The sequence below is a fragment of the Adiantum capillus-veneris genome, chromosome 10 (assembly GCF_014529385.1).
Source record: "Adiantum capillus-veneris isolate H3 chromosome 10, ASM1452938v2, whole genome shotgun sequence".
Taxonomy (NCBI): Eukaryota; Viridiplantae; Streptophyta; class Polypodiopsida; order Polypodiales; family Pteridaceae; genus Adiantum; species Adiantum capillus-veneris.
In genome coordinates this window covers 38,184,348-38,197,760 of record NC_140940.1, presented here as the reverse complement: position 1 = coordinate 38,197,760, position 13,413 = coordinate 38,184,348, and the positions used below count along the sequence as shown (strand labels likewise).

The 13,413-nt window shown below is 43.1% G+C and overlaps 1 protein-coding gene across 1 annotated transcript; it reads left to right on the top strand.

Annotated features, from left to right (window-relative positions):
- Positions 1-4,593: 4,593 nt before the first annotated feature.
- LOC147448707 (uncharacterized) lies at positions 4,594-6,302 on the top strand. The gene has a single exon (XM_086521242.1). The coding sequence runs from the start codon at positions 4,729-4,731 to the stop codon at positions 6,133-6,135; it is 1,407 nt and encodes a 468-aa protein (XP_086377368.1). The 5' UTR covers positions 4,594-4,728; the 3' UTR covers positions 6,136-6,302.
- The last annotated feature ends 7,111 nt before the right edge of the window (positions 6,303-13,413 follow it).

Here is a 13,413-nt window from a genome sequence, read left to right as displayed (position 1 = left end):
GGAAGGATACAAGCCTAAGGCGCAGAAGCTAAGGAGATTGGGTGAAATTCAAAAGGAAGCCCTTTGGCAGGAGATCAATCAATTACTGGGTGGCTGCAGGTATTATATACCCCATGAGGGAGTCAGAGTGGGTTTCCCCAGTAGTTATCACTCCTAAAAAGAATGGGAGATGGTGGGTGTATGTCGATTGTAAGCCATTGAATGTTGCGACCAAGAGGAATCACTACCCATTGCGGTTTTAGGATGATATCTTGAATCGGGTGGCTGGCCATGAAAGGTATTCCATTATGAAAGGGTTTTTAGGTTACTTTCAAATAGAGATTGATCTTGAAGACCAGCTCAAGAAGACATTCATATCTACATGGGGTTGCTTTGCATACCGTTAGATGCCTTTTGAACTGGTAAATGCCTATCCACCTTTCAGGATTGGATGAACAAAGTGTTTGGTCCCTATTTGGGTAGGTTCATCATGGTTTTCAACATTGGGTGTTATAGCTTAAGGGTGGATCATTTTTCAAAGTTGCAACTGTGTTTTCAGAGGTTGGATGAAGAGGGAGGTCAGTTGAATCCCAAGAAGTGCAGATTAGCACAACCACGAGCATCATTGTTGGGCCTGTGGTGTCAAAAAATGGAATTGAAGTGGATGCAGAAAAGGTCAAGGCTCTAGTCTTGATGGAGCCTCCTCCCAATGCACATGCTTTGGCATCATTCGTGCGCAAGCTGAAGTATCTCTCAAGGTTTCTTTGGATGTTGTTGTAGTATGTATACCCCCTTCAAAAGAGGACGCAACAAGTGCATGGTTTTGAATGGGATGAAGAAGCTCAAGTAGCTTTTGACGGGGTGAAGGAAATTCTGTGTCAACTGCCTACTGTGTGTCCTCCCAATCATGAAGATGATTTTTATGTTGCCATGACGGTAGGCACCGTAGCCATTGGGGAGGTACTATTGTAGAAGGTGGAAAGAAGCTATAAACCTGTATATTTTGGAAGCAGGGTGATAAGTCTTGGGGAGGCAACGTACACCGAAGCCGAACAGTGGGCCATGGCCTTTTGCCTACAGGAAGTGCAAGGTGTATCTCATCGTGCGAAAGTTTTTTGTGCTCACAGCCAGTAATTTATTGTTGGAGGTAGTGCTGCACTTGAAGCCAGGGAAGCGGATCATGAAGTGGGTGATAGAGCTAGAAGAGTTCAAGTTTGAATTCAAAATTGACCACACAAGCGATCTCACCTGGCGGATATTTTAGTCAGCAAGGGTCTTGATTTTCCAATCTATCCTAGGGTGGTGCGGGATGAAACCAAGGAGGAACCCAATTTAGCGGGAGCTTTTACCATGTGGTTTGATGGAGAATATAGGAGGGTAATACAAAAGGCAGGTGGAGGTGTGGTGATACGGGATCCACACGATAGGGTGATCTTTTCAAAAGCCTATGACTTGGAAGATGTTCAAACCAATAATGAGGCGGAGTACCTATTGACTACCTTTCCCGGTGGGTCAAAGCCAAAGCTGTGAAGGAGGTAAATGCTCATGTGGTAGCTCAATTTGTTTTTGACAACATCTGTTGTCATTTCGAAGTGCCATGGGTTCTCGTGTCGGATAGAGGACATGGACTTAGGAGTAAACTTATGAAGGCTTTAGTATAGAGAAGCTGGCTATTCAACACCGGTTTTTGTCACCTTATCATCCTCAATGTAATTGTTTGGTAGAAAGTGCAAATGGACAAATCATAAAAATGCTGACAAAGTATGTTTACAAGCAGGAGGCGGAGTGGGAAGAGAATCTCAAAATGTTTGTGGGCGTACATGATGTCCTACTAGGTGGTGACCAAATTTACCCCATTTGAATTGGTCTACGATAAGGAGGCGATGTTTGTTGGTGCATATACAATTGGACTCTTTGAAGGGGATGTGGCGAGTCAATGCCACACAACAGGGGATGCTACAGGATCAAATTGTTAGTCTCCAAACTTTGCAGATGAACAGGGAGGCAGCCATAGATTATTATGTAAAGCAACAGGAGAAGCTAATTGCTAAGTTTAATCAGAGTTTACCTGATAAAAGGATAGAAGAGGTGATCTGGTGATGAAGTATGAGAGCTATTTGGATTTTACTTTCCAAAATAATCTCAAGAAGAAGTGGACGGGTATGTACAAGGTACAAAAATCTTTTCCAAACGGGACCTATCAATTAGTAAGGGCAAATGGCAAGCTACTTAGAAACAGGGTGAACGGGGTGCTGTACTTTGACAGAGGTTTGGTTCCTAATGTAAACTAGGTTATAGCCAGGGGGTAGGGCAACCAACCTGAGGAGACTTGGGGGTAGCGAATATAAAGTGTTGTACATATTGCACATGCTATACATATGGTTGTGCCTTTTTTGATATGCTTGAGTGCTAGCAAAGTGTTGTAGGTTTCAAGTTCTGTAAATATGCTTGTGATTGAACATAAATGTTCAATTGAGGGGTTGGCAATGATGGTGCAACCAAAGTTGGTCCATGCTGGAAAGTGTTAAGTGCACAGACATGTGCATGGTAAAGGGTCAAAGCCAATGTGGGAGACCTGGGCAAGACAATGGCAACGAAAATGTATGCTCAAAGTGGGTTTTTAGGCCAGGGGGCCTTCAAATTGAGATAATTGGGATGGCACATCAAGGTGTACAAAATATGAGGAATGTGCCCCTGAAATATAGCATTCAAGATGCTCTAGAGGCTTGTCTAGATGGCTCATCAAACGGAGCTTCAGTGTGAAAGATATGCTAATTCAAAGTTGGAAGGTTTTGCAGATCCCCGAAGGGCAGGGTAGATGGGGACATATGGTCAGAGTTGCCGTCAGTGTATAGGCATGTGAAGCTCAAGTTTTCGAGCATGCCAGTCTTTTTGGATTGCCAATCAGAGTCCGGATGGGAAGGTTATGGCCATTTAAAAGTTTGCCGAGGATCAGGTGTGTGCCACATTATCCGCATTAAAAGGCGTGCCATCATGTGTTTGTTTTGGCCTCCACTAGGTTTGGCAAGGTAGCAAGCACTGTGTGCCCCGACTGTCCTAAGTGTGTTTACACACATCACTACCACATGTATATGGTAACATTGATAACTTATTAATGACATTTGTTAAAGTCCTATGAGTTCAGTGCATGGAGACAATGTTCTCTTCGATGTTGTCCCATGGAATTAAAGCATAACTTTTGCAATTTTTCTCTCTTAAAATTTGTAGCTCAAAGCCTCCTCTTGGCCACGTTGACTGATACTTTTTCGACCTTTTTCTTGTGGGTAACGACTACATCTTGTGAGATGTACAAGGTGACCAACTGCGTAAGTTGCTCTACCTGAGTAGCAAGCAATTGGACTTGAGTGGCCAATTTTCAAAATCGATCATCAAACGTTTGGAGGTCATGTCGCGTGATGTACTCCCTTGCTTTGGGTAAATTGATGGTATCCTCCAGAATTTTCAACACACTCTAGGGAGGAGGAGTCGATCTACTTGAGGAAAGTTCAAAATCAAAAAGATGATTCTTAGCCAGACATCCAGAGAGTCAAAGACGAGGTCCATGAGGGATAGTTGGCTAGATCAAAATCAATAAATACCTTGAAGAAGCTAGCTTGAAAACGCTTCGCCGCCGATTGAGAACAGTTTCAAACCGCCTAGGAACCACTGTGACCGCAATTAATTAGCCTTGCTAATTTATTTGGTAAATCAAAGATAAATGTTGATGTTGAACTTGTAAAATATTGTTGCAACCACCAGCTTTGTTGATTTTCATCGCTTGTCGAAGAAGACCATGTCTTGTCAGATTCGATCACAAAAAACTAGAACTGCACTGCTTTAGTGCCATGTTGCAAGGATTCGCCGGTTTATCAACCACGTCAGCGTTTACCTCCAAGCCTTAACGAATGTGACAAAGAAGCCTGGCGCCATCTTAACCCTGTCGAAGCCTATGTGTGAATCCTACCATGGTCAAATGAAACGGACGTTCACTCTAGGCAAAAGTTGAGGCTTGGTAAACATCAACGATCACCAATGACCATCAATCGACAGGACTCGTCCATCCTCAACAATAAAAGGCACGGAGCCAAACGATGGGATCAAATGTTGTTGATCCCCGCGTGGGACCTCGAGGTGGATGTGTGGTTCACAAAAAGGAGCGGCCCCCATGCACCCCCGCGATTCGAACCCACGACCTCCAACACGCGAGGCTTATGCCCTATCCACCTCACTCGTACACATATTGTGACCACTATGAGAGACTTAAGCATAATAAATAAACCCAGACATGCACGCAGTTTTTGTCCGAGTTTACTTTTCGGTGATCTAACAATCCGCGATCTCTCGATGTCCGTGTTTCCACTCGCACGCCATCGACCCCATGACCGACAGACCTTCATTTAAGGCTCCGCGCCCTTTAATGTTGTTGCGTGCGGGATTTGAAACAGGATGGGGGCCATGCAAGGCTTGTCGGCTATCGAAGACTCCTGTGCGCACAGGTTGTCCAAGGTTACTGTTCGTGTTCTAATTTACTCTTACAGCTGCGCGCGTCCTGATCTGCGTGTCCTAGTTCCCCTGTCGTAGATCCCACGGAATTTACTTGCGCGTGCCCTTTAGTGCTGAGGGAGCATTTTGTCACCACCTCGTGATGCTGACACGAATTTCTTCTAGACGGGCAGATCGAGGTAGGCCTGCTGATAATTAGAAGCGCAATGTCGGCATTGTCGATGAGGGAGCTCCTAAAGCTCACTGATGTCACCCTCTCCATCTTCCCAATCTTCTCTGATTCTACCCAACGATGTACTGCAGAGGGTCTTGTCTCTACTGCCAATTAAATGCCTCTTTCGCCTGCGCTGTGTGTGTAAGCTATGGCGCTCTCTGCCCTTCTCTCTCATTTTTTCCCACATTGCAGTTAATTCCTCGTCGCCTCTGCTTCGCCATTTCTGGCTTTTCTCTTTTCGTCTCCTAGCACGCAAGGTCAACGACTATACCATTTCCAGTTACAAGTCTTCGATGTACAGCTATGGCATCGATTATGACAGAGAAATGATGGGATCATGTGGTTATGACCTTCAATTACCCGTGGAGGAAGCTGGCTCTGAGTATGCTTTGCCGAAAAGCTATGGAATCCTTACCCTCTTGAGTCCGTTGGTCGCGTTTTTGGAAACAGGCATGGTGGATATCGTTGCTTCTGTGAATGGGTTGCTTCTGCTCACTCTGCGTTTGAGCAAAGTGCAGGATCATGAGGAAAACAATCTGAAGCTTTTTGTGTATAACCCCATCTCGAAGGACATAAGATTGTTGCCAGAGACACGATATGCTCCTCAGCAGCTTGCCATGGCTAGTTGCAAAGATGAAAAGGGTATCTCTGGCTACAGGGTTTATTCTCTTGGAAGGAGTTATCGGCCGGGGACTATGTATCTGCCCTACTCTATGGAAGTTTTTGATACGACTCAAGCTCACCATGGATGGCAGTTTTTGAGCCATGTCAGAGCAAACCTGAGTGGTAGTGGAGACTTGCATCCAGGAAAGGAAACTTCTCTCATGGGCTATGTCAATTCCAAGAGCATCAGCAATGAGCTTGGCTTCCTATATTGGATGCCATACCTCGAGCATAGAGCGGAGTCTGGTCGGCATGCGGAGCTTTCGTCTTGTCATATGACCACTGGCTTTCTATTTGCCATGCCTGGCCTACCCTTCAAAACTACATTTGCACAGATGTGGCCGTGTGCATCAGGGGTGAATCTTGTTTGCGGTGTGGCGCAAGGGGACGATTTGTCACGCACATGCGGAGTCGAGATATGGGAGCTCCTCCATGGTGAGGGGGGCTTTCCGGATGATAATCGCTTCTATGGTGCTGTGAGGTCCCCTTCGCAAGGCAGGTGGCAACTTTGTGAAAGAATGACAGGAGATCTTTGGGATCGTCTCACTTGCAAGAGCACAGGCCGAATTGCATGTGTAGTATCGATTCCTCTTGTTCTTGTGGTTGCTGAGAAGGAAGAAGAGCATATGGTTGTGTATAACACGAATGACAAAACATGGAATCTTGCTCGGTATTGGCCGATGTTGGGAGATCTTTTTGAAGACGGAGATCCTCAATATTACCGCATTTACCCATGGATTGTGAGCTTCATGCCAGATGCAAGTGCCGTTGCTTAGAAGAGGAAAAGGCACTTGCCATATGCCCTTGCTTAGAAGAGGAAATACATTTGATGTATGACTCGGATGAGCTAAATGATCATGTAAGTACAGAGTTTATCTTCTTTTTGGAAGGTTATTTTGGTGTGGTTTGTAGCCGTATTTTAGTATGCCTTACAGGGAAATTCCATTATTGGTAGCTCCTTGGGCAGAAAGGAAGGGAGTAATATGTATGCCGAGGGAGTTTCAGCCTGAGTAGGACGGATTAGCCTCGCTATTTTTTAAGAAATGCTTTTAACTTTTCTTCCTCTCTAATCTATTGTCTGGAGATTCTCTCTCTCTATCCAGAGTTTAGATATCTTGTTCAAATAAGCTGATGGTGCAATAAGGGCTTGTTTTTTTTAATAATTGACAAAAATGCCAATAGAAGTTTATTTGCAGGATCTTCTTTGATCTCAAAAGTGACCAGCATTCATGATGTTCTTCCCTCTAAAAGCAAGACTTCAGTGGTGATAGTAGACATGGTAGCAAAAGAGAATACCTTAGTCGATACGATGCCAAAAGTTGTAGAAAAAGAGATAATAATGGAGGTCACAGAAGACATGATGGCACAAGTAGTAGACAAGATGGTAATGGAGATTGTAGAAGATCTTACGGTAGACATGATCAGCATGAGAGAAGCTGTGAAAGAAGAAGAAACCATGACACAGAGAATGAATATAGAAGGGATCATAGCCACATGGATACATTGTGCAAAGAACTCCCTCTGTCCTTGGTGGCACATGGAGATCAAGCAAGGCTAAGTAGAGAGAAGAGGAATAACACAGAAGCAGTTGTGACATGATAGCAATAGGGAGCCACACAGTCAACTTGAGGGTAAAAGTAGTGAAAAGAGATGAAGTGATCAACATTGAGATTGGGATATAATCCACATAATGATAGGTAGACATGATTGGCATGCGAGAAGCTATGAAAGGACACGAGAAGTTTTGGGACAAATTCTCACAATATTTCCCACATTGTGACTTATGTCAACATCATGAGCTTCTGTGAGGGAGGCGCCGCATACCTAGCTAGGTACGATTGGGGGTCATGATGTTATGCATTGTATGAAAAACACTAAGGAAGACTCGGTTTTCCTACGTGAGAAAAATTTCTAAATCTTCTCGTGGGAGAGGAGACCATGTTAGAGAATAAACATAGAAGAGGTCATAGCCAATCTCTATAGAGAGATACCTTGCACTCGTCCTCGTGGGCCTTGCACGGGTTCTCTACAGGTTGAGAAATGCTTTGCACGGGTTCTCTACAGGTTGAGGCTTTCCAAAGTTACCACTAGTGGCAGATGCCAAATGAATGCCCAAAAGACCAGTTTTTCTATATTGTACGATTGTGTAGTGTAGTCAAAACATAGAACCAAAATTCTTATCAAATGGTTGTTGAGAATCAAAATTATGTCATTACTTTTTTTTTGAAGGATTGGCGCAGGAGTCAGATAATCTTCAACCACGTTCTCAGGAAGGGGAATATTTTGAAGCAAAATCAGGCATGAGAAAACATTGACGAACATAGGGCTTCTTAATAGTCAGAGCGATCGAGGAAAGGCATTCAAAGAGGATTGTGAGACATGCTCATTCACACAGTTCTCGGAATTCTATTTCTATCGGGAAAAGTGTTCGGCCTTTAGTGAATTTTTATAAAGGACAAAAATTGAAAATCCTTGACTAGTTTTGAAGGTCGCATTGAAGGAAACCGGCTAAATTTTTAGCATTTTAGTGTAAAAACCAATAAAAACCGGCTAAATTTCTCTAAAATCCGGTAAATTTTCAAAGATCTCCTTTTTGCCATTGGTTCCTAAAAAAGTTTTTGGTGAACACTGACAAACACTCTAAATCTGACAAACACTCTAAATCCATGACAAAACTTTATTGAGAAAAGGAGCTTGAAATTGTAACTGAGACAAATAATGATTACCATGTCAAACCTTGGCATTGGGAAACAGAAACTGACCACGATGACAAACCCAGATATTGAGAGAGGGAAGTTGAGCATCGTGACGAATGCAAACATCAAGAGAGAAAAAATGAGTACCATGATAGACGTAGGCACTAGGAAAAAACCACAACCTACCTATTGCTTTCTTGACACTCGAAGACAAGAAGAAGGTATGACTCGGATGTTCATCCAAACTTTCGAGTAGTTTGCTAACCTCAAGGATATTGACGAGGATGCACACAACTTAGACAAGATGAAGGAACCTCAAGGCACACAATAGAGAGTGTATTACTTAGTGTGCAATAGAAAGATAGATAGCCCTAGAGTGATGGGCGTATATACAATGCACAGGGGAAAAAACTTCCTAAAAATGCCCTGACGGTCCTAGTGTGTTCACACACATCACTACCACAAGCATATGGTTACAAATCTCCCCTGGGAGTGATGCGGTGAACAAGGGCTGACACGAAGAGTAAAGGGAAGTGCCATGCCCTGAGGACTGGATCAATCCACAAAGGGGAGCAAGCCCAAAGCTTTGCGGAAAGCTTCTCACTTCTCACGAGACAATGTCTTTGTGAAAAAATCGCAAGGTTGTCCTGTGTTGGCACATAATCCAAGCTTATCTCTCCTGCTGAGAGCCTCTCCCTGACATAGTGGTAATGCACCTCAATGTGCTTTGTGCGAACATGAAAAATTGGGTTCCTCGCAATTGCCAATGCGCTCTGACTGTTGGTGTAGATGATGTTGGCAATGTCTTGTACAACACCCAAATTAGCCATAAGGCGTCTGAGCCATACACACTAAACCGTAGCTGTGAAGACTTCCCTGTACTCAGCCTCATAACTAGAAGTGGCCACAGTAGGCTGCTTCTTGCTCAACCATAAAATACATGAACTGCCAAGCATGAAACAAAAACCACTTGTGGACACTCGCGTGCCATAAAAATCAGCCCAATCTGAGTCCGAAAAAGAATGTAAATCTGGCGGCAATGATCCCTCCTTGGGATAAAATAAGACAAGATGCAAAGTGCCACTCAAGTAGCGGAAAATCCTCTTGACAGCCTGCCAATGCTTAGACCCTGGGCTATGCATAAATTTGTTGACTTGTGAGACAACAAACTGAATATTCAGCCTTGTGTTACATATATAAATGAGGCATCCAACATCAGTTTGTCAAAGAGTGACATCTGCAGGATCACTAGCATCATGAAGACTCAATTTCAAACCGTTCCCATGGGAGTGGCAATAGGTTTGCAATCCTCAAGTCCAAACTTACGTAGCAATGTTTGTATATAACTTTTCAGACACAAGGCAATACCACCATCACACTGCTTAAATTGTATACCCAAGTAATGATGCAACAACCCCAGATATTTCATCTTGAACGTAGTATTCAAGTTAGCCTTAAATTCAGTAATATGTCTCTCATTTGGTCCAGTCGGATCATCAAATCATCTACATAAAGAACCACTGAGAAGTACATCACCCTCATGCTTTACATACAATATTATATCTGTTGGACTGTTGCGAAAGCCTCGTTTGACCAAATGAGTGTCAGCCTTTTTATACCAAGCATGAAGACATTGTTGCAACCCCATACAAAGCTTTGCTAGATTTGCCCACCTTATCCTCTTGTCCTTTCTTGACAAAACCACGAGGCTGCATTACATAAACTTCCTCAAATATGTCACCATTCAAGAAAGCAATAATAATGTCTGACTGATGTACATCCCAACCAAAATAAGCTAGCAATGCACATAGAAAACGAACAGTAGTCATATGACAAGTGGGAGCAAAAGTTTCTTCATAATCTATGCCTTTTGCTGCGCATAGCCTTTTGCAACAAATCAAGCCTTATGGCGATCAACCTCACCATCCGGCTTGCGTTTCAACTTGTAAACCCACTTTGTACCAATGGCCTTTTTGCTAGGAGTCAAATCACATAAAGTCCATGTGTCATTTTCTATAAGTGCATCATATTCTGATTGCATGGCAGCCATCCAATTTTCTGAATTCTGTGCTTCATCAAAAGACAGAGGTTCCTCAATATCATGTAAGCTAAACACAACCAAAGCATAACAATCTGATGCATAAGATGCATGGCAAGAGCCTGAACGAGTACGACTAGACAAAGGTGCATCCAATTTACTGTCACGCAATGTATGCACCAGCCATTTTGGCATACCTCTAGCCAGCTCATTTTCAGCCCTTTCCTCATCAAGTACACCATGTACATCTACATCAGTAATAGGCTGATCTGTAACATTTTCAGAAACCCCCATAGGTTGTACATTTGTCTCATTGGAATTTACATTCGAACTTCCACGACTAAAAAGAGGCAACAAAGTGTCATAAATGTACTGTGAGTTGACACTACTGTCTCTAGTAGATGACAGCAAGGCCTGAACAGAATCTTTCACAAGCACAACATCTCGTGAGACCAAGATACGCTTTGTTTGTGGATGATACAACCTGTAACCTTTGCTTTTAGCACTATAACCAACAAAAATACATTTGACAGCCTTATCATCCAATTTTTTGCGTTGTGTTTGTGGCACTAAAGCATATGCCAAACAGCCAAAAAAACATGTGCTCAACAGAAGGCTTTCTATCATGCCATGCTTCATATGGAGTAATAGACTGCAAAACTTTTGTAGGACACCTGTTTAGTACATAAGTGGCACACATGATAGTCTCAAGCCAAAAAGAATGCGGCAAGGTTTGACTTTTGACCATACATCGTGTCATTTGTATAAGTGACTTGTTTTTTCTCTCCATTAGGGCCAAAAACGACTCAAAAAGGGCTATTTGTTAATCTAAAGATTAAGGAATAGTCCAATAGTTATTTGACACGTATACAAAAGTATGGCACTCTTGTCTCCTCTATTTTGGGTTTTGGTGGTCCTATTTTAACGAAGAACCGCTAAATGTCTTGATCATAAGGTTGAAACTGCTATATTTGGGTGCTTTCGACGAGAGAGCTCATTAAATTTGCGGCCCAAAGTAATGAAGTCTCATCTTTTATTCTATTTTATATTTCACAAAAGCGTTGAAATCTATGTCAGAAGGCTCTCAAAACAAGGGCATTAATGACAAATCACCTACTTTTTTCAAACGTATACCTTTTTGCTCTTTCTCTCTCTCTATTTTGTGAGAGGTTTAAGTCTTTCCGTCTCTATATTTTCTTTTTTCTTCTCTAATCTCTGAGTTTCCATGGCGTCTTTTGCACGTTGCCCTTCACATAACATAACTTCTTGTGACTTTTATAACGTTAGAGAGGACGGTCTTTGGAAGCCCATATCTTTTCGTGTGAATGACTGGGTAATAATGCTTCCTTCACGCAAAGGTGTACACAGAGTGAAGAGAACTAAACGTGATAAAGTAAAAAACCATTGGAAAGGTCGTGTTCTTGCTTTCAAAGTGTGTTACCATATACATGTGGTAGTGATGTGTGTGAACACACTAGGACCGCCGGGGCATTTTTTCCCTCTTTAGAAGGTTTTTTCCCCCGTGCATTGTATATACGCCCATCACTCTAGAGCTATCTATCTTTCCATTGCACACTAAGAAACACACTCTCTATTGTGTGCCTTGAGCTTCCTTCGTCTTCTCCAAGCTCTGTGCGTTTCTCTGCAACCCTAATTCCAACAATTGGTATCAGAGCAGGTCATGTCCTCCCGGGCTTAGTCGCTAGCTGCTCCAGCACACACCTGCTCACTTTCTCCGATTTCAGTGAGCTTTGGCGAGCGTTCGCAGGTCGACAAATATTTTGGAAGAGCTCAAAGATCTTGGTCTGCTCAGAATTTTGATTTGAGCTCATTTCGGCCTCCGTTTCCACTACTGGCAGTACTGCACAGGCTATTTCGTCATTTTGTGCAGAATTTTTGTCAGTGCCGTTTTCTGCATAATAGGTGCCTTACAGTCTTTTACGGTTTGTGCTATATAGCACAGGTTGTTTCCGCTCCGTTTCTCCTATTTTTGGGCAGTTTTCACATCAGGTGCAGCATTTACCATGGCTGACAACAACAACACAGATGTGTTCAAGATGTTTGCTGCTGAGGAAAGGTTGGATGGGGACAACTACCCTATGTGGGCTTATATGATGCAACATGTTCTTGTGTCAAAGGGTGTCTGGAACATTGTGCAGGGCACTGATGTACGTCCTGGTTCTGAGGATGTAGGCGATGTTGAGGATGTTGCAGGTCTTGCTGCAAGGATTGCAGCTGTTAGAGTTGTTTTGCCTATGGCAGAACAAGCTCGTTGGGATGTTAAGGATGCGCAGGCTCATGCATTGATTGCGTTGTGTGTGAAGTGCACCATTGTTCCTCACATCCGTTCAACAAAATCTGCAAAACAGGCTTGGGATATTCTAGCAGGTCTTTATGCAAGCCGCAATGAGGCTAAAATTGCTTTGCTGCGTAAAGAGCTGGAGTCGAAGATTATGCATGAGGAAGATGATATGGACACTTTCCTTGCTAGTGTCAAGGATATCAATGAGCAGCTTATTTCTGCAGGTGAAGTCATTTCAGATAGTTCCCTTGTGCAGACTGTTCTTGATGCCTTACCAGATTCCTACCAGACTTTTGCTAGTACTTGGAGACTGATGACCCAAGTAAATCCTGAAGTTGTCAAGTTTGATGCATTATGCACATTGCTGCTGCAAGAGTCACTTTCTAGAAAAAACAGGACTAGGCAACGTGCAGTTGAACAGGCTTTTATTGCTTCTCAAAGAAAGGGTGGTAATAGTAATGCAACCACTTCTTATGGTTCTACTGCAAGTGGCAAAAATTATGTTCCTAATGCTTCTGTTGGCAGTACTTCGTCTGGTAATTCTGGTGATAAGGGCAAAAAGAAGATGCGTTGCCATTATTGTAAAGCCAATGATCACTTGATCAAGTCGTGTCCTAAGTTGAAGGCCAAAGAGGCTAAGAAGAAAGAGGGTGGTTCCACTGCAAATGCTGGTTCCACTACAAATGCAGCCATTGTTGAGTCTTCTGTGAAAGGAGACTGTAATGCTGATGTTGATGTAGAATGGGCTTTTAGCGCAAAGTGCACTTACAATCCTGCTGTCCATGATGCATGCTTGTCAATTGCTGCACATTCACATGTGTGGTATTTCGACAGTGGTGCTACAAAGCACATTACCTCACATCGTGAATTGTTTACCTCTCTCAAGTCTGTCCCTCATGGGAATTCAGTCACTTGTGCCAACAACGCCTCTTATCCAGTTCAGGGAGTTGGAAAGATTGTGCTCACTGCTGCTAATGGCAGTTCCTTCACACTTGTTGATGCACTTTATGTAACTGGA